The sequence below is a fragment of the Populus trichocarpa genome, chromosome 14, assembly GCF_000002775.5.
Source record: "Populus trichocarpa isolate Nisqually-1 chromosome 14, P.trichocarpa_v4.1, whole genome shotgun sequence".
Lineage (NCBI taxonomy): Eukaryota > Viridiplantae > Streptophyta > Magnoliopsida > Malpighiales > Salicaceae > Populus > Populus trichocarpa.
The window spans coordinates 10276216-10296243 of record NC_037298.2 but is presented as its reverse complement, the minus strand read 5'-3'; the positions used below and the strand labels follow the sequence as shown (position 1 = coordinate 10296243).

Here is a 20028-nt window from a genome sequence, read left to right as displayed (position 1 = left end):
TATGTATTTATCTCTTAATTTTTTTATTTAATTTTTTCCTAGCATTAACAACTTTTTTTTTTCTTGCATTTACATTTATTGATGTATGTAATTTTTAATTTATTTAATTAAATATATGAATGAGTTTTTCAATTCATTATAAGGATTTATTTTTTAATGACAAAAATATGTTGAAAATGCCTGCACATTTATCTTTTAGAGTTAAAAAAATCTTTTTATCCTGTCAAAGACAAAGCGCGGATCACCTGACTGGATTTTAAAATTAATTGTTACACTTTTACTTACAAATAATAAAACATTAGTGTTGTCTGTATTTTCTTTTTTATATTAATTTGTTTTTGTCCTCCTCATAGCAAAGCGCGAACTGTAACCTAAGTATATATTAAACTTCCACGGATCTTGTTATAAACATGTCATCTATCTCATTGGCATATTAATTACTTTATGTAAATCATTGGTATATTAATTATTTTCTAATATTAGATGCGATGAAAAATGAGTCGGAATATATATTCAGAATCTGTCATGATCATATTTGAAAATAAATTGAAAAATTATATATATATATATATATATATAAAGCTATTAATTTTTTGTTAGATGATAGAATTTATATCACATATATAGCATCCTAATTTTAAGTATCTCAACTTCATCAATTTACTCTTCGTAAAAATAATTATTTGGTATTATAGTATATAGTGTTTTTAAAAAATATTTTGCATTAAAAAATATATTATAATAATTGTTTTTTAGATTTTTTTATGTTATTGCATTAAAATGATTGAAAAAATTAATTTAATATTTTTTTTAAAGTAAAACACAATTTTAAAATGCAAAGCAATTCCTTTGCCTACAGAAATGTCAAACCGCTTTTCCCAATCAAGTGCATTTGAAGACAAATTTTCTGCTTAGGATCCATGCTCCATGCACTTGTAAACCAAGAGCCTATGCTTTCCCTCTGCACAACATCCCCGCATCTCTATCAAGTTCATGTGATTAAGCTTCCCGATAATGCTAACTTCTGCTCGGAATTAATCTTCTTCTGCTTGGCTAGCTTCTTCCAGCTTCTTAATTGCTGCAACTCTATGATCAGATAGTACTCTTTTGTATACAGTTCCTCCTCCACCTCTACCAGTCTCTTCAATGGAACCCCGGGTTGCCCTTTTCAGCTAAGAAAGTGTGAATTTTCTAAAGCTTGTTTCAATGCAGAAATAACCATGGTTGTCTTGGGCTCGTAGCAAGAAAAACCAAGCTGAGAAAATGACAGGAAACTCGGCTGCTCCAACTTCGCAAGCAAATCGAAGGACAAAATTTAATGATCCATTTTGATGACTTCTGAGAATGTTCTGTTCATAAGTTTGACAGCTTCGAGATAGAACAACCTAAGCTGAATTCTTCAACAGTCCTATTGGAGAAGAGGCTGGTTTTTGCCACTTTCAAATCGAAGTGTCCATCAAAGTTTACTGAATTATGACCGTTTAGTAATCCACTTTTCGGGTAAAATAAGGAATGTTTCGTGGATAATAATACTTTCTGAATCTGTTCTGGAATCCCTTGCAATTGCATATTTGTGAGCATAAGTCCTCACACATGGGCGCTGTAATTGACTTGAAGCGTGTTTCGTGCGGGGTAAAAAATATATTTTCTTCAAAACATATTATAATATTTTTTTAATTTTTAATATCAATATATCAAAATAATTAAAAAAATATTTTAAAAAACATAAATTTAATATTTTTTCAAAATAAACACATTTTTGAAAAGCATTCAAAAAAAAAGAAGTTACCACACTCCCCTTTATTTAGTTAAAGAGACCGCATGTTTTCATTTTCATATATTATATTTATTTATTAAACTTTGAAATTAAATCATATGTAGTGATTTAAATTCAATTAATAACTTATTATAATTTTTATATTCGAAATGAAATTTTAGAAATTTTTTTTACAAAAACAGTATAACTTTTTTAAATATTTAATAAATAAAAGATATTTTAAAATCTCTTAACATTTATATTCTTAAAACTTTATAAAATATGTTTGAAAATTATTATCCATTATTGAAAAAAAAACCATTTTTTTATTTAATCATGAATTTATTTTTTTAATATTATCTCCCTGAAAACTTTAATGAAATAAAAACTTATCTTATAATTTAATATAATTTAGTCCAACGAAGTAGATTCACTAAATTTTATAAACATAAAACAAATTTTGACCAAGTGAATTGATATGCAATCACGAGGTGAGTTTTTTTTATTCTTATTATTTGTTTTTAATTTAGAGTCTCGTTTATTTTTTAAATAATATTTTTTATTTTTTAAACTTTATTTTTATATCTTATCAAAACAATCTAAAAATTAATAAAATAATAATTTAAAATAAAATAAAATATATAGATTCGGGTATCTACAATCAGAAAACGGGCTTCCTTTATTAGGCAGAGTCGGGACCTGTTCTTAAGAAGAACCTAAAATGGCACTCAAGTTCCAAAACAATTCAATACCACCTTGGACATGGAAATTCAACAACTACAAAACCCTAGTAACTACCCATTCTCTATCTCTCGCTTTTCGCCACCCAACAGCCCATGCCACCATCTGCCATGGCCAGGACCACTCTACAAAACACACAACTCTTCTTGTTGACAGCTTCCATGAACACAAGAGGCTCAAGTCCCTGCTTCACAACCTTAACAGCAACCAAAACCCTTTGCAACTGCTTCAACAGGATGGAGACTGGTCCAAAGATGACTTCTGGTCTGTCATCAAATTCCTTAAACTTTCTGCAAGATCCAATCAGATTCTTCAGGTACACTCACTCGCTCATTTATTTTTTTTAGCAGCAAGGAAAATTGAATTTGTTTTTTCTCTCTCTCTTTCTGTTGTGGGTTTTCTGAACAGGTGTTTCATATGTGGAGGGACGTGGAGAAAACAAGAATTAATGAATTCAATTATGAGAAGATTATAGGGCTGTTAGGTGAAGAGGGTCTAATGGAAGATGCAGTTACTGCGTTTATGGAAATGAAAAGTTTTGGTCTCTGCCTGTCCTTGGAGGTTTACAATTCTATAATTCATGGTTATGCAAGAAATGGCAAGTTTGATGATGCTTTGTTTTACCTTAATCAGATGAATGAAATGAATTTGAGCCCGGAAAGTGATACTTATGATGGCTTGATTGAAGCTTATGGAACGTATAGAATGTATGATGAGATGGCTATGTGCCTGAAGAAGATGGAGCTGGATGGGTGTTCACCTGATCGCTATACTTATAATTTGCTTATCCAAAAGTTTGCGCAAGGTGGATTGCTGACAAGAATGGAAAGGGTTTATCAGTCTATGCGAACCAAAAGGATGAAGTTGCAGTCTTCGACTTTGATTTCGATGCTTGAGGCATATGCAAACTTCGGGATTGTGGAGAAGATGGAAAAGATTTTAAGGTGGGCATGGAACTCAAAAATCACTGTAAAGGAGGATTTGGTTAGGAAATTAGCTGGGGTTTATATTGCAAACTACATGTTTTCGAGACTGCACGACTTGGCTGTTGATCTTACTTCTATAACTGGCCGGACTGATATTGTCTGGTGCCTACACCTCCTTTCTCATGCTTGTCTTTTGAGTCGAAGAGGCATGGATGCTGTTGTTAGGGAGATGGAAGATGCAAAGGCTTGTTGGAATATAACAGTTGCAAACATTATCTTGCTAGCATATTTGAAGATGAAAGATTTCACCCGCTTGAGGATCTTGCTCTCTAAGTTACCAGAAATTCGTGTGGAACCTGATATAGTCACTTTTGGAATTCTTTTTGATGCAGAAGAAATAGGTTTTGATGGAAAAGAGTGTTTAGAGATGTGGAGAAAGATGGGTCTTCTTTATAGACGTGTAGAAATGAACACCGATCCTCTGGCTCTCTCTGCTTTCGGTAAGGGAAGCTTCCTCAGAAGCTGTGAAGAGGGCTACTCTTCCCTTGAACCTAATGCTAGAGAAAAGAAAAGGTGGACATATGTCGATTTCATAAATTTAGTGACTAGCAAAGCTCAGTGAAATGCAGCGTGAAATGAATGGAAGCTGATGAAACTGAGAGTCAAGATGTGTGAGCTCATCAAGATTACATTGATCAGATCATCAATTTCTGTTCGTAAGTTAAAGCGTCACTTCTATGCATAGGAAGCATGATGTGGAAAGCTGTCCATCATGACTTGTATTATTTGGTGCCAAAAAGGCCCCATGGTTTTCTTCATGAAACAATGCCTATGAGCTTAATTTTCCTTTACTGCTCTCGTTGTTACTGGCTGTCCATGCCATGTGAGAGTAAACCTGGTGCGTTTTCCACAAACATCTTTGTTTATAGATTGGAAAGCTGGTCATGATCTCCTATTACAGTATGCTTGGAGAGGGTTATGCCATTATAGAGCTATCTTCCTTTGTATGAGTAGAGGAGCATTTGCCAGGCGTGCTACCCTCTTAGAGTTTCATTCTTTATATGATCATCACGCTGGGTAAAAATCTTGAATGCTAATACTCACAATAGGTGACTGTAGTCTAAAGGCAGCAACCTGTTATGGGTCACGCTGGGTAACTATGCTCCATTTCCTCCACCAATTTCCCTTCATGGCAACGATTGCCAGAAAGCTCACGCTTCACACTCGAAGAAGTGCGACTGAGAATTCCTTACATTCCCTTCATGTACTCCCCTCCCACTCACTTTAACTTTTGACTCTATCAGCAGTCTACGCTTGATTACTAGGAGTACTGTGACATATGATTACTACAATACAACAATCAATACAGTTTAGCCAGTTAGAAGACTTGGCTACAAGATGGAGAAGGTGAATCTCAGCCAGTTAGGAAACTTGGCTACAAGATGGAGAAGGTGAATCTCACCCACCAATACAGTTTAGCCACTTTGCTCATGCAAAAAACCTGCAATCCGCGCACGATAGAAAGACCAATTTTCATTAAGTAAAAATATTCAACGACAAAAAAAATATCAACTTAAAAAAAATTAAAAAAAATATATAGCTTGAATCAAGCTGGATAACTTGTTAAACCCATAAACTGAGTCGTGATAACAAGATTATTCCATATATAAAAATTAGAAAAAAATTATGAATCGTAACTCTAAACCAACACATTGTTGAAGAACAAAATTAAAAAAAAAACAATTTAAAAAGAATATAAGTCGATTCGGGTTAGCCCAACAAACTTGTGATTGAGATAACTTAATAGAAAATAAATAAGAAAATTATGGAGCCCAATTTTCAATCAACCAAACTCGTTGCTCGAATCATGAGAGTGAGATTGCACCATAGAAAGCAAACTGAAAAAAAAATTATGAAGCCTAGATCTCAACCAACTCATTGTTGAAGAACAAAATAAAAAAAGAAACAATTTTTTAAGAAAAAGCAAAAAAACAATAATTTGAGTCATCTCGAGTTATCCTGACAAAACCGAGGCATGAAATCAAGATAACTTAATAGAAAAAAAATTGAAAAAAAATCATGAAATTCAATTCTCAACCAACTAAACTCGTGACCTGAGTCATGAAAATGAGATTACCTTATAAAAAAAATCAAAAGAAATTACGAAGCCTAGCTCTAAACCAACCATTGTTGAAGAATAAAATTAGAAAACAAATAATTTTAAAAGAAGCAAAAAATATAATATGAGACATCCTAGGTTAACATAACAAACTCATGACTTAGATCATAAGATCGAGATAATATAATAAAAGGCAAATAGAAAAAAATCACGAAGCTCGAATCTCAACCAACTAAACCAACAATTTGAGTCATGAAAACATGATTACCTCATAAAAAAAATTATGAAGCCTAACTCCAAACTAATTCGTTGTTAAAGAATGAAATTAAAAATAAACAATTAAAAAAAACGAGTCAATCCGGATTAACATAGAAAACTTGCAACCAGAATCATAAGACCATGATAACTTAATAGAAAATAAATTAAAAAAAATCATGAAACTCAATTCCTAACATATTAAATGTTGAAGGCTAAAATTGAAAAGAAATCGAATTACAAAAAAGACTCAAAAAAAAGAGAAGAAGAAAGAAAGAAAAAAAGATAGAATTAGCAAAATCAAAATAAATTACGAAGGCCAATTTCTAATCGACTCAATGTTGAATGATAAAATTAAAAAAAATGATAAAAAAATGACTCGAATCAATCCGAACTAACCTGTCAAACTTGCAACTTGAGTTATAAGATTGTAATAACTTTATAGAAAGTAAATAAAAAAAATTACAAAGCTTCATTTCTAAAAAATCTAATGTTAAATATTGAAATTAATGGGAAAAAAATTAAATCCATGAGACCTATATATAACTCAATGTAAAGAAAATATAAAAAAATTATGAAGTATAATTTCTAAAATAATTTAATGTTGAAGGAAAAAACTGAAAAAAATATATATTATTGAATAATAAAACTAAAAAACCCAAGAAATACTATTCTAATTAATAATATTTTATAAGTGTGGTTACAGTTATTTGTTCGCATGTAACAAACTTATGCAAGTAAGCTTCCTGTATTAAGTATTGTAAAGGTGAATCAAGTAGTCTAAAATTTGATGCAAGGACTGTTGATGTCAGTCCATTACCGATCATTGTCACCTCTTCTAACAATCTCTTTGAAGTTTGTAGACCTCTAGAACTCACGTCTAGACACGTGAAGACGACATTACATAGCTCAAAAAATATTTTTTCTTGTTAAAAAATTACAATAAAAAAAATTATATTAAAAATGTTAGTGGAATGAAGCCGGATCATAACATATAAGAATTTTTTTAAAAGATAATATTAATGAATTGATTAAATATTTATATAGTTTATTTATTTATTAATCAATTTTTCAATTTATAAATATGTAATATGTAAGGTGTTCATACAATAACATCGATAATGATAGTATCAATGAAAATACTTTTGTTTCAATAAAGTCAACTTAGAGATCATTCTAAATGGATGTCTATGGTTGAAGTGTGCGGAGATGTTTAAAATTAGTAGATAAATAATCAATACTTTTAAATAATATACATATTTTTTAAATTTAAAAACTAATTATTTTACAAAAATGATTAGAAGGAAAACATTTAATGGGATGCTTCAAACCCTAGGTTGGTCAGGCAAGTCTAGAAAAACCACAGCGCAACTAGATAAATTTTATCATGTGAAATAATTATTTTAAAAATTTGTAATATTATTTTTTGTTATATTTTTTTGTTTAACAAATTTTTTAACCAGGTTACATGATTTCTAGTATGGCGCACACATCTATGCTAAGAGAATAGCTGAGTCAAATGACTTTAAGGTGTGAAAAAAATTTATATCTCCTCACATCACTAAGAGTAATTGAGAGAGATATCTAGAGTTCTTGATGTCAGAGAGTTTTAGAAGGCGGTCATGGAGTGGGTTATCGAACTAAAATAAGGAAACTCATGATTCCATTAGCAAGTATACTGGTGAATTGCTTTGTTTTATTAGTCATGCAAAATGCCCGTTAAGAGCTTACTTTATTTTTAAGTATTGTTTTTTCAAAGGTTAGTGATCATTTGTGACAAAGTCTAACTGATGATTTATTTTGCAGGTTACACAACTTGGGCATAAGCCAACTCTAGTGAAGTTATATATGAAAACACATATGCGAAAGAGGGATAAATATCATAGTTTTTAAACCCGGACCGGCCCGGCGGGTCGACCCGGGACCCGGTCGACCCGGTGGCTGGACCGGTCCGGGTTTACTACAAAACCGTCTGGGGCAACAACCCGGCAAAACCCGGTCGACCCGGTGGGTCAACCAATGACCCGGGCGACCCGGGCAAACCCGGACGAGACCCGGTGTTTTGGAGCTGGATCCACGATCTGAGTTTGGAAATCTTGAGGGTAGGTGTTGGTGATCTATGAAAAACTTCAAATCCTTGTTGCGTTCTCGCTTTATTACTTTGGACTTTCTATTACTTTTGAAGAAAGTGACAACTCCACTCACTGCTCATCAATAGGCGTAGGAAAGTAAGAACAGTGGTGCTATTGTTCCCATTTGTTCCTTCTAGCTGATGATTGTAACTTAAATGGGACCAAACTCATAGTTTCAAGAGAGAGAGAAAGGCAACAGGGACCAAACTCACAATTTCAAGAGAGAGAAAGGCAACAGGTAGTACCAGCACCATCAAGTCTTTAACATCTCTCTCTCTCTTTCTGGCTAATGTTTTAAAGCATGTAGAAACCAGATCGTGTTCATGGGGGCGTCAAGGAGCAAGGACTGTGCTTCTGGGCTTTCAATAAATCGTGTTTATCCCTGCACAAAACAAATGGTTCAAAAAAGAGAGACAGCTGGTTGCTTGTGATGAAGCCAGAGAGGGAAGATAAACTTTGTGAGAAGATGGTGATGAGATTAAGTGCCCTTTCTCTGCACAAAATAACCGACAATATCATATTTATCCCTCCCCCATGCCCTGTCGGTCCCACTTCACCCCTTCATTACTGCCTCTCTTTTTCATTTCTTATTTTTAACTATACAGACCCGTCCGGGGTTGACCCGGGCTGACCCATGCAACCCGGAACCCGGTCTCTTGACCGGGTCACTCCCCGGGTCGGGTTTAAAAACTCTGATAAATATAAAGGGGTGCAACAGTTTGTGGACAATCGAGTCGAGGTGTAAATAAACTTTGAAACCTTTTACATATTTTTTTTAAACATTTTTTTTTGTCGACATCTTTGACTTGCTTTTTTTTTTTTAATAAAACATATAATGCCAACATGCACGACAAACACAAATAGAATCCTTCAACCCATTGAAAATACAATATAAAGTTGTGGTTGGAGACTAGAGCAACCAGTGGACCTGATATGCATGAGGTCAAAGTTATAATGATGAAGGAGCTTGCTTTATTTTTAAGTATTGTTTTTTTCTTTGATTTATTTTCTATCGGGTTATCTCAATCTCATGATCTAAGTTGTGGGTTTGGCAGGTTAACCCGAGTTGTTTCACCCCTTATTACCTAATTATAGATTTGTTTTGTTAATTCGTGTTGGCTCAGGGCTTTTTATTTATATTTGTTTTACTCAATTTTATCATTCTATATTTAATTTGCTAAGATTTGAGCTATATTTTTTTTCCTTAAAAAATCATTTTTTAAGTTATTATATTTTTTTTTTAATTTGATCAATTTACTATCATTATTTTTTTATCATTTAATTAAAATAAAACTAATGTGTTTAAAGCATATTTGTTTTTGCGTTTCAAAAATGCTTTTAAAAAAAATTAATTTTTAAAATTTTTTTCACTTTAAATTAATATTTTTTAGTGTTTTCATATCACTTTAATGTAATTATATCAAAAATAAATTAATAAAAATATTATTTAAATTTATTTTTAAATAAAACATATTTTAAAAAATAATCTTTCGAGAATTACTTCATGCACTCATGTTTGTATCCCGAATAGCATATTTTTCTCCTTTTTTTAAAAAAAAAAAAAGGTTTGCAGCACACGGGCCCAAGCATGGAATATTGCTGAAATGAAAATGAGGAGAAGACGAGACAATTCTGGAACCATCCCGAGCCTGTTAGACATGAGAAGTCTCTAGAGACATAACTACCCCGAAATATACTATAAAACTACAAACGCCTTTGTTGCGTTTTCGTGCGCTAGCAAAATCAAGCAAACTATATTATTGCATTGCTCTGCTTCAAGATCTTAAACCCCAATTAGTTTCCATCCATTTCTTCTTATTCGTCGCACGTTAACTGCTGCTTGAGATCAGATAGATGGAGGAAGACTTTGAGTTCCCAACTGGAAGCAACAACATGGAACTTGAAGATGAAATGGACATGGGTATCCCGGACCCAGATGAAGCTGTTATCAAGGTGGGTGAAGAGAAGGAGATTGGCAAAAATGGGCTGAAAAAGAAGCTCGTTAAGGAAGGTGAAGGCTGGGATACCCCCAGTGCCGGTGATGAAGTTGAAGGTATCTACCTACTTATCCCTTACCTGCCTACTGTAGTGTCCACTAATCAATTGATTTGGTAGTGGATGCTTGGTAGTAACTCTTTTGCTCAATTTGTAGTGCACTACACTGGAACTTTAGTTGATGGAACCCAGTTTGATTCGAGCCGTGAGAGAGGGACTCCATTTAAGTTCAAGCTTGGCCAAGGTAATCAATTAATTTATTACTGCTATATGCTATTTACCTCTCTGTTTATTTTTTTGTTTTTTTCTTTTGGTCATGTATTAATTGGTTGATTTCCATTTTCAAGTGAAAGGAAGATTTTTATATATATATGTATATTAAACATTTTAAATGTATTGGAAGTTAATAAGTTTGATCTCAAGAAAAGGTGTTGAATTACATTAATAAGTTAACATTTTAAAACATTTTAAATATCACTTTGGATCGATTATATTTCATATTTTGTTGTTGTGGTGGAATTACATGAATCTTGATTGTTTTGCCAGTGTGCTATGCTAAAATGAATTGAGTGGTCTATGTTGTTGGAGTTAATAACAAATAGGATTAATGATATAAATTTGCTTTCGCTCTTGTTTTCCATTTAATTAGATTTATTATTGCTTGTCTTGTGACTGTGGAATGGCGGTTTTTCATCTCAGGGCAAGTAATTAAGGGATGGGATGAGGGCATCAAAACTATGAAAAGGGGTGAGAATGCTGTTTTTACTATACCTCCAGAGTTGGCGTATGGTGAATCTGGCTCTCCTCCAACTATTCCTCCCAATGCTACTCTTCAGTTCGATGTGGAGTTGCTATCTTGGACAAGTGTCAAAGACATATGCAAAGATGGAGGAATCTTTAAGAAAATAATTGTTGAGGGAGAAAAATGGGATAATCCCAAAGATCTCGATGAAGTATTTGGTACGCTTTTTATCTGCTGCTAACTTATATCATGCAAAGCCTGGATGGATATTTTTTTTTCATTGTTTCCTGATGGTTGTTTTACTGTTCAATGCAGTTAAGTATGAAGCGCGGCTTGAAAATGGCACAGTTGTCTCAAAGTCTGATGGAGTTGAATTCACTGTTGGAGAAGGTCTGTCTCCTCTCTCACAAGTATGTACTTTGTAACGCTGAATGCATTTTTTGAAGAAAGTTAAATGTCATGTCTCCTTGTGTAGGCTATTTCTGTCCCGCCTTGGCAAAGGCTGTGAAAACAATGAAGAAGGGGGAGAAAGTGTTGCTGACAGTGAAACCACAATGTAAGCTCAATCCCTTCTTAGATCCATTATTTAATTATATGGTATGATGGTTTACTAATCGTTTGTTTCTTTTTTGCAGATGGGTTTGGAGAGAATGGCAGGACAGCAGCAGGTGATGAAGGTGCTGTTCCTCCGAATGCTACCCTTGAGATAATGCTTGAGCTGCTTTCCTGGAAGACTGTGTCTGATGTTATGAAGGACAAGAAGGTCATGAAAAAGATCCTGAAGGAAGGAGAAGGTTATGAACGACCTGATGACGGGACTGTTGTTCAAGGTAATGTTTACAATAATATTCTATGACTGAAGTCTGAATGGTTCTTGCTCAACTTGTTTTTCTAATATGTGCTTTATGATCTTTATTATTTTCCCTCAGTGAAACTAATTGGGAAGCTGGAAGATGGGACTATCTTTGTGAAGAAGGGCCATGAAGAGGAGCCACCATTTGAGTTCAAGATAGATGAAGGTAATATAATTTCAATGGCTTCACTTTTCCCCCTCCATTAGTGAAGTTTCTATGAATTTTGTAGTCATTCTCTAATACTAACTGCTATTTGAAATGGCTTCCCTTACAGAGCAAGTTATTGATGGACTAGATAGAGCCGTAAAGACTATGAAGAAAGGGGAAGTTGCTCTGGTGACAATTCAACCAGAATATGCTTTTGGCCGATCTGAGTCTCAACAAGACTTGGCTACTGTTCCTGTCAATGCAACAGTGTACTATGAAGTTGAGATGATCTCCTTCACCAAGGTGGGTGTAATATATATCTGATTTCCTTAATGTGGTTGATTTTAAAAAATTGTCGCCTTGATGGTGATTTAACAAATTGTGAATGGTTTGATATAGGAAAAGGAATCTTGGGATATGAATACACAAGAGAAGATTGAAGCTGCAGGGAAGAAGAAAGAAGAAGGGAATGCATGGTTCAAGGCTGGCAAATATGAAAGAGCCTCAAGAAGATATGAGAAGGTATATTGAGGGCAGCAGGTTCTTGCTATATGTGGGATGGTGTCCAATTGTAATGAAGTCATTGACAGAATGTTAATTGATGTGCGACAGGCAGCGAAGTTTATCGAGTATGACTCATCTTTCACTGACGAGGAGAAGCAGCAATCAAAGGTGCTGAAAATTTCCTGCAAGCTTAACAATGCAGCGTGCAAGCTGAAGCTCAAGGACTACAAGGAAGCTGAGAAGCTTTGCTCCAAGGTCTCATGCTTAATTTCATTCACAATCATTTTGATCCTACGATAGTTGTCTCGAGGATACATGCTAACATTGGAAGAGATTTGTCTGTGCAGGTGTTAGAGCTTGATGGTAAGAATGTGAAGGCCTTGTATAGGAGGGCTCAAGCGTATATACAGCTTGTCGATTTGGACCTGGCAGACATAGACATTAAAAGGGCACTTGAAATTGACCCTGACAACAGGTGAGCTACCGCTTGAGATTGACCCTGAGAATTGGGGTGCCATCTTCTGCCTTTGAAGTTGCCATTCGTTAGCTGGGAAATGACCAATCTTGAATTGTCATTTATCTCTCATAACAGGGACGTCAAGCTGGAGTACAAGATCCTGAAGGACAAAGTGAGAGAGTACAACAAGAAGGAAGCGCAATTTTATAGCAACATATTTGCGAAGATGAATAAGTTAGAGCAAACAAATTCAACTGTAAATAGGCAAAACCCTAATTTATTTAAGTCTGTTGTTATGGTGACATTGTGCCTGTTGTTGACTGTTTTTCTTGTGTACGGTGTTTGGTATGGAAATGCAGATGGCAGCAAAGCAGGATCCAATGCCAATGACCATAGATAGCAAGGCTTAACAGCTTCTTGCATCCTCTCCCCTTAATTCTCTCTCTCTCTCCCTGTCATGCATGGGAAGAGAATCATGGGTGTGCATTTTGTTCTTAAGTAGTAAATGGACAATGGCTTCCTGAATTGGCGCTGAGCTGGTCAGTTGTTAACATCATGTATCCCTGTTGTGATGCGTGTAATAAAGAAACTTTTTCTGTAAATCCATCATGCAATGGTGTTTCTTAATTTGTTTCATCTTTCATCAGGTTCTTTCGCGGGTCTGAGGTCTTGATTTGGCATGTTAACGAACACATCAATTATATGTTTAACGGACAACATTAAAGGGCTAGATCGATGTTAGTTTAAAGAAAATATAAATGTTCTTAAAGGGCTTTCTAGTCAATATTAAAGGACAAATAAAAAAGAAAGACTATGTCCTGACCACATGATAGTTTAAAGATAACATTGACTAAATTATATGCTTCAATGTGTTATAGCTCTAATAATTTATTTACAAAAACTGCCATTAAACCTCTGGTTTATAAGGTCGAACGTAACTATATTTTGGAAAATTTAGTAGCTAGGAAGGCCTTGAATCTTGCTGATCTATATAGTAAAAAAACATTTGAGAAATTAATATGAATTAGTACTTTCAAATAGATTCTCATCGCAATATCAACCAACCTGTTCTTGAAAAATAGATGACTCCCGTAAGCCCATCTTGATTCTAAAGAGATGAAGGATTTAAAAATGGTCAATTATATTCCTCAAACGTCGAGAGTTATTAATCCTTCTTCTTCAAGAGTTATTAATCCTTGAGGTAGAAGCAGAGTATATATGTCACTCTACATTGAAGATGTACATTGATATCCCTCAATCATGAGATTTATTCAAGTAAAATCCGCAAAACAAAATATCAGAGAACTATCCAAGAAACTACACAACAAGGGGCAATCCAGCTTCAAGGACTAGATGTTCAAGTTATTTCCTGTTTTTTCAAGAATTAGTAGATAAGATTGCATATGCATAAGCTTTGGTTGCAAGCCGGTACACTAGATCGATGGTGATGATTCAACAACGATGAAGATCATTTTCCATGCATGTTAGCATCGAGCGCCTCTATGATATGGCTGCTATGTGGTTCCCCTCTAACAAGACCAACCACACATCCCTTTTTTTTTTCCTTTTTTTTTTACTAACCTTCTTATTGGACCCATCATGTGTTTTTCTGGTTTGACTACACATCTCTCTGAACTAACTTTATAGCTATGTGTCCTCTTTAATGGGATCGAACTAGGCATCCTCTTCATAACAAGACTAACCACTTGTCCCTTTCATGGTAGACCAACTCTGCATCCCCTCTTTAATGGACTAACCATACATCCGTTTATACAAGCTTTATACCCTTTAATCCAACTACAATATATATATATATATATATATATATATACACACACTCGTAAATCCTCCTATAACATTTGGGTCCATGCAATTATAGCTGTTATGTTAGACTCGTTTGAACTTAGAAAGCATTGACATGACAAGGTTTTCTACCTTACACCACCACCCATTAAAGGCTATATCCCATATAGTTGCCCTTATTATACATTGTTTCATCACTGTGTCCTTTTTCAATACAAGTTGGTATGTTTCATGGGAATGAAAACCTCATATAAAGTAAGTACTGGATAAAAGGGTTTCGTTAGTTTTTATACACAAAAACATTCATTCACATATCTTACACTTATCATCTCCATTTATTATTCTCACAAGATGCTTTATACAAGCTTTCAAGGTAATAGTCCTTCTACTCGAGTGCTAACCTAAGTATTAGAAGGTTCTTTGAACCTAACAAGGGATTTTTATTTTGTAGGTGTTCATGAAACCCAAGTCTAGTAGCTTCTATCTCTCAATCCATCCACTAGCCTCGGAAAAACATTGATATTTTGGAGTTTTTTAACCATCAATGACAACGTTTGTAGGGATCTTGAAAAAAAATCAATTCATCTCCCTCTTTTAACAACCTAAAAACTAGAGGACATGAAAGGGTTACAAGCCTTCCCATCATAAGTGCTCAAACTTCTCAAAATCTCCATCATCTAATCCAACAAGTAAGAACGATCACATCACACGAGAATAGTAGGCAACCTTGACTCTTCACAATAGGTTTTTTAATATGGAGATATATAACCTTTACCAAGTTAGGGGTTCTCCATTAACCAAACAGGTGTTAGACACTCGTCTTATAAGAAACGTCATCTCCACCCAAATGAACGTAAAAAACTACTATAAGTTTATAGACTTGAGAGAGTATGTGCAAAACATACATGGGAGTCTAGAGTTCATCATGTAAGTCAAAGACACCATGTGAAAAATTCTCCACATCGTATTCAAAGGGTTAGTCTAAACATGGCATCATAATTTAGATCTCGAATCCATTCTTGGCTTTAAGGAACTTTGTGTAAATATTATATCCTATTTTACAATGAGTATCTTATCTAAAAATGCTATATTGAGTTGTTTGTCATCATTTAGTAGGATAATAAGGGCATGAGGACCCACTTAAAAAGACTCGATGAAGAGATGTTGAATAAGGTAAAGGTCTTTCTAGAACCAGTCGCTACTAAGAGCTTGATAAATAGGGTCCATGGCCTGATCTTATGGAGAAAGTTATGCTTCTTACTTGAAAACTATTTCTATAAAATTATCACCATATGTTATTCTTTAAGAAATTGTCTTCGTATGATAATCTCTATGAATTTTTTCTTCTTTTATGTTCTTCATAAGATTTTCTTCATGAAATATTGTTTATACATTGTTCTCCATGTATTATTTTCCATGAGTTATTCTCTATTACATTATTTTTCATTTGTTATTATCTACATGTGCTTTTTATGAGATTTTCTCTATATAACTCTCCATCTTAAATGAGAAAACATCTCATCCCGGGTATAACCCTATTTTTATGATGAATCGCCAAGTATAGACTTTATGAGAAATCTTTATAATGGTCTACAAGAGAAGTATCCATAATAATCTCTATGAGTGATCTCCATAAAAATCTCCATGATGAATTGTCATGTGTAGTCTTAATGAAATAGACATTATATGATGATTTTCATGGTTAATCACTACCATGGTTAATCACTTAGTACAATATTTTAAAAAAAATCTTTATACAATGATCTTTATAAAATATCTTCCATGACATTTTCTCCACCTTAGGCAAGAGTTTCTTTTTCTCCGCCCAACATATTTTTTTGTCATTCTCCATTTGTGCTTAAGACAACACCGAACCTAAATACAATAACATTTTCAAAATAAATCATGAAGGGATAATTTAGCTAGAGCAAGATGAGGAAGGAATCTCCATTTGAGTTAGGGCAACACTTATCGCGAGTACAAGATAACTTTTTCCAAGAAAAAAGACATTCTCCACCCCTAACAAAAAGGATCTCGGTGAAACTTCTCCTCCTACGCACAATATAATGTCCACTTAGATCTCCATTTGGGTACAAGGATAACCTAACCCAAACTTAAAGCATTATTCACCCCGGGTATACAGATAACTTTGTCTGAGTACAATGACATCCTCCCCTCAGGTACAAGAATGCTTTTACATGTGTTATTCTTTATGAGTTGTTCAAACCAACTATCTTGCTCGGGTATAAAGGCATTCATCCTTTGGTTCACGAACCCACCTTGCTGAAGGAATAAAGGCACCCACCTTGCCTAGATATAAAGAAAACACTTCTTCATAGGTGTGTAGTTACACCATACCCAAGTATAAGGGAACCACATCACCTAGTATAAAAAGTTAACATTACAAAATTTTAAAGTCAACCCAAATAACTCGCTAACCATTTTTGAAAACACCTTGGTTGATCAAACAAAATAACCAGTTAGTTTGAATATGATAACTCATATCCCCAAAAACATGATACACCCAGATCATATATGTTAAGAAAATCATTATATCTCAAAGTAAGTGAACCTCACTTTGAGGTAGAGGCATCTGATTGGATGCCTAGATTATTAGATACCTAATGCATGTCCTTTTTTTATAGAACTGACAACGCATCTCTTTTATTGGTAGGCTAACCTTATGTCCACCTAGTGGTTGACTTCATATCCTCTAGACAAGTCATACATCTCCCTAGACTGGCCTTTTACCCCCCTTCAAAAAGACCACTTGTGTGTTTCCTCCTTAACGAGACCATTTGCATGTTCCTCTCCCAATAGGAATGACCGCATGTCTCCCCTTAACAAGTCCAGACCCATATTCATTCCTTGATGAACTGACTTTTTATCCCCTTCTTAGTGGACCAACCACATGTCCTTCTAGACAAGACTTATGCCCCCAAATCTAACTATTACACCCATGATGCACCACCCTTGATCAAACTTGGTTTACTCTCTACTTACTACAAAGACAAAATGTATATACATTGAATGCACAACCTTAGGTGGTTGTCATGTTGGATTCGTTTGAGCTCATTGGGCAATTGATATGAGAGGATCTTTTACTTCAAACGAAACATCAATGTCCATTAGAGGTTATTATCTCACATAATTACTTCTAAATTATATCAGGGTATAAAAACCCCTTATTAAACACCAGTTAGGGGGGGTCAATTCATTTTTGCACACAAATTCCTTTACCATATCTCTTGCCTTTTATCATTTTTATTTATTATTATTGTAAGATACCATACACAACCTTGCAATCTTCCTCCAACACTAATGCTAATTTGCAAATTTAAGAATTGAAAAGTCTCATAAACTCAATAAAAAGAAATACTTTTATAAGTGTTCATGCAATCCGAATCCAACATCTCAATCTCTCAATTCATCCATCAACATGTTGATTGTTTTTTAGATTTTCTTCAAACCTCGTCGGTGGATAGAAGAAGCAAACATGTTTAGAGAACCATCTTGCCCTTCACCACTGATATGACAAAATATCATGTGAACTTGATCGTACTCTCAACATACCGTCAAGGAGTGTAAGATTGTAATTTGCATGTCAATCAGTATTCATCTTTGTCAAGTCTTTGGTATCAAATAAAACAAGACCAATTGACAACTTATGTCTTCAAATTAAGATTTCAAGTTAAAACCCAAATTTTAAAATATATTTGATGTGATTTTCTCATTTTTATAGCAGTCTTCTAATTAAATTATTTGAATAAATAATGATTATTATATATTAAATATTTTATTTTAAATTGGCTAGCAGAGATTTGGGTTAAATCCACATAAAACAGATCATTATTTCCGTATTAGAGCAATAATTGATAATAGTTACGTGATTTGTTGATCTATGCTATGCATGGTTAATTAAACAGGAGATTTATTATATAGCCATGCATTGTAGCTTAAAACGTAAGGAAATTCTCTGAAAAACTAGCAGCTTGCAACAAGTTGGTTGATTAATAATAAGGGGGAGCAGACGATCGACAGATAACCTCCCAAGTTTCACTTATACATTAGGGCATAAAGATTTTTATTTTTTTTTTTTTTTTATTTTCATAGAGATTATACATGTGCTCCGACACATATAAACATGGTTATTACAGCCTCGTAAAACAAAAATAAAAGAGAGTACGTACTCTTAACTCATGTTCATAGAACACCGCCAAAACTTAATTTAATTATCTTAGTATGGATTTCATAAACCAATCAAACCCTAAATGACAATTCTCATTTTCTAACCATCAATTTAGCTGAAGGCTCAAAGGTAAGCAACTCCGTGGTTCGAAGCCCAGGCTGGACCACAACTACCGAATCAAACATTCTCTTCTCTCCATTCTGTGTGGTGGCCACAATATTTAAATAATACTTGAGCCCAGAAACCACCTGCTTGTGTGCCTCCACCACCTCAGAAAACATCAGTTTTCCAACTCCACCACCCTTCCAGTACAGGCTTCTGTGGCTGTTGAACTCCTTCACGGAGAACCTCCCCAGCTCCTGTACCTGCTTGTTAGTCTTCACGTCACTCACCTCGGATCTCCCCCCCACCATTCCTCCTCTATAACCACTCACTCCCGACACAAGAAGCGTGGAGAGAACAAGAAAACACACCAAGAAGGGAACTGAAGACTTCATAAGTTTTGCCATGGCTGGTACCGTGTATATATATACTCTTCCTCTTTTCTGTATTTGTGTTTGATGAGAAGGTGAGTACCAGATGAGCTATATATAGAGGAGGAGTGAAGGGATGGATGGGGTGTGTGTGTGTGGCATGTAGCAATGATTTTGCAGTGGGGATGATGGAGATAGGGTGACACGCAAATTAAGGTGGTGTGGTGATGTAGCGGCGCATGCACCAACGGCGTGCCGCGTAATTTAAATTAGATGCATGAGCCAGAGGAATCAGGAGAAACGACAGAAGGGCAGTGTGAGTTTTTTATGGGATCCTGCTTTTCTCATAAATCTAGGGGTGTTTGTACGTGGTATCGCTTTTTGCCTAACCTATACTCAAATACTCAGAACACCAAGTTTTTTTTTTTATTCGGTGAATTTTCGTGGCTTCGAAATAGTGGGTACTGTGTTTTTATGGGTTGGTTTTGGATTGATGGGAGGGACGAAGAAAGTGCACTGTGTGTATTCTTATCGTCTCGGGCTTTGCTGCGTTGTTGTGTTGTGGATTGTGTGAGTATCACCAGCTGGCCGTATACGTGCTTTGATGGTGACTTTTGCCGTTCTTTCCAATGAAAAGTTTTGGATTAGCAGCAGCAGAAGACTGTGTCAATCTATAATAATAATAACAATAATAATTTAAAATGAATTATAATTCTTTTAAATATGATAAGATTACAGGAGCTGTTTTAAAATTCAAATATTTAATAAAAAATTATTCTATATTTAATAAAATATCACAAAAGTTTTCTTTTGTACCCCAGATATATACACCATTGGAGAAGATGATGATTGTTATTGCGTTGGCCAAAGTAGAACATAAAATTGCCGAAGTTTCATCGAAAATACCTCTTTCTCCTTCAAATGGCTGAAATATT

General features: G+C 34.5%; 3 protein-coding genes across 4 annotated transcripts; 2 read left to right on the top strand and 1 right to left on the bottom strand.

Moving 5' to 3' along the window:
- Positions 1-2400: 2400 nt before the first annotated feature.
- On the top strand, positions 2401-4433 carry LOC7462035 (pentatricopeptide repeat-containing protein At4g14190, chloroplastic). The gene is made up of 2 exons (XM_024584447.2): positions 2401-2813; positions 2906-4433. The coding sequence occupies exons 1-2, from the start codon at positions 2478-2480 to the stop codon at positions 4043-4045; spliced, it is 1476 nt and encodes a 491-aa protein (XP_024440215.1). The 5' UTR covers positions 2401-2477; the 3' UTR covers positions 4046-4433.
- A 5170-nt stretch (positions 4434-9603) lies between these two features.
- Positions 9604-13230, top strand: LOC7468486 (peptidyl-prolyl cis-trans isomerase FKBP62). Of its 2 annotated transcripts, XM_002321071.4 has the most exons (13): positions 9608-9982; positions 10082-10168; positions 10624-10884; positions 10982-11056; positions 11142-11222; positions 11302-11496; positions 11596-11685; positions 11795-11970; positions 12067-12189; positions 12280-12426; positions 12519-12646; positions 12764-12884; positions 12988-13230. In XM_002321071.4, the coding sequence occupies exons 1-13, from the start codon at positions 9784-9786 to the stop codon at positions 13036-13038; spliced, it is 1734 nt and encodes a 577-aa protein (XP_002321107.4). In that variant the 5' UTR covers positions 9608-9783; the 3' UTR covers positions 13039-13230. The 2 variants fall into 2 exon arrangements, with proteins under 2 accessions (XP_006375512.3, XP_002321107.4); XM_006375450.3 differs by having other exon boundaries at positions 9604-9982; positions 12764-13230.
- A 5261-nt stretch (positions 13231-18491) lies between these two features.
- LOC7468485 (cysteine proteinase inhibitor B) lies at positions 18492-19617 on the bottom strand. The gene has a single exon (XM_002320410.3). The coding sequence runs from the start codon at positions 19127-19129 to the stop codon at positions 18713-18715; it is 417 nt and encodes a 138-aa protein (XP_002320446.1). The 5' UTR covers positions 19130-19617; the 3' UTR covers positions 18492-18712.
- Positions 19618-20028: the final 411 nt, after the last annotated feature.

Excerpts from the sequence above, each read along its gene's own strand:
- LOC7468486 (XM_006375450.3), top strand. The coding sequence starts at position 9,784 with ATGGAGGAAGACTTTGAGTTCCCAACTGGAAGCAACAACATGGAACTT. Across the intron at positions 9,983-10,081 it reads TGCCGGTGATGAAGTTGAAG|TGCACTACACTGGAACTTTA; the intron begins GTATCTACCTAC and ends CTCAATTTGTAG. Across the intron at positions 12,190-12,279 it reads CCTCAAGAAGATATGAGAAG|GCAGCGAAGTTTATCGAGTA; the intron begins GTATATTGAGGG and ends GATGTGCGACAG.
- LOC7468485 (XM_002320410.3), bottom strand. The coding sequence starts at position 19,129 with ATGGCAAAACTTATGAAGTCTTCAGTTCCCTTCTTGGTGTGTTTTCTT.
- LOC7462035 (XM_024584447.2), top strand. The coding sequence starts at position 2,478 with ATGGCACTCAAGTTCCAAAACAATTCAATACCACCTTGGACATGGAAA. Across the intron at positions 2,814-2,905 it reads GATCCAATCAGATTCTTCAG|GTGTTTCATATGTGGAGGGA; the intron begins GTACACTCACTC and ends TTTTCTGAACAG.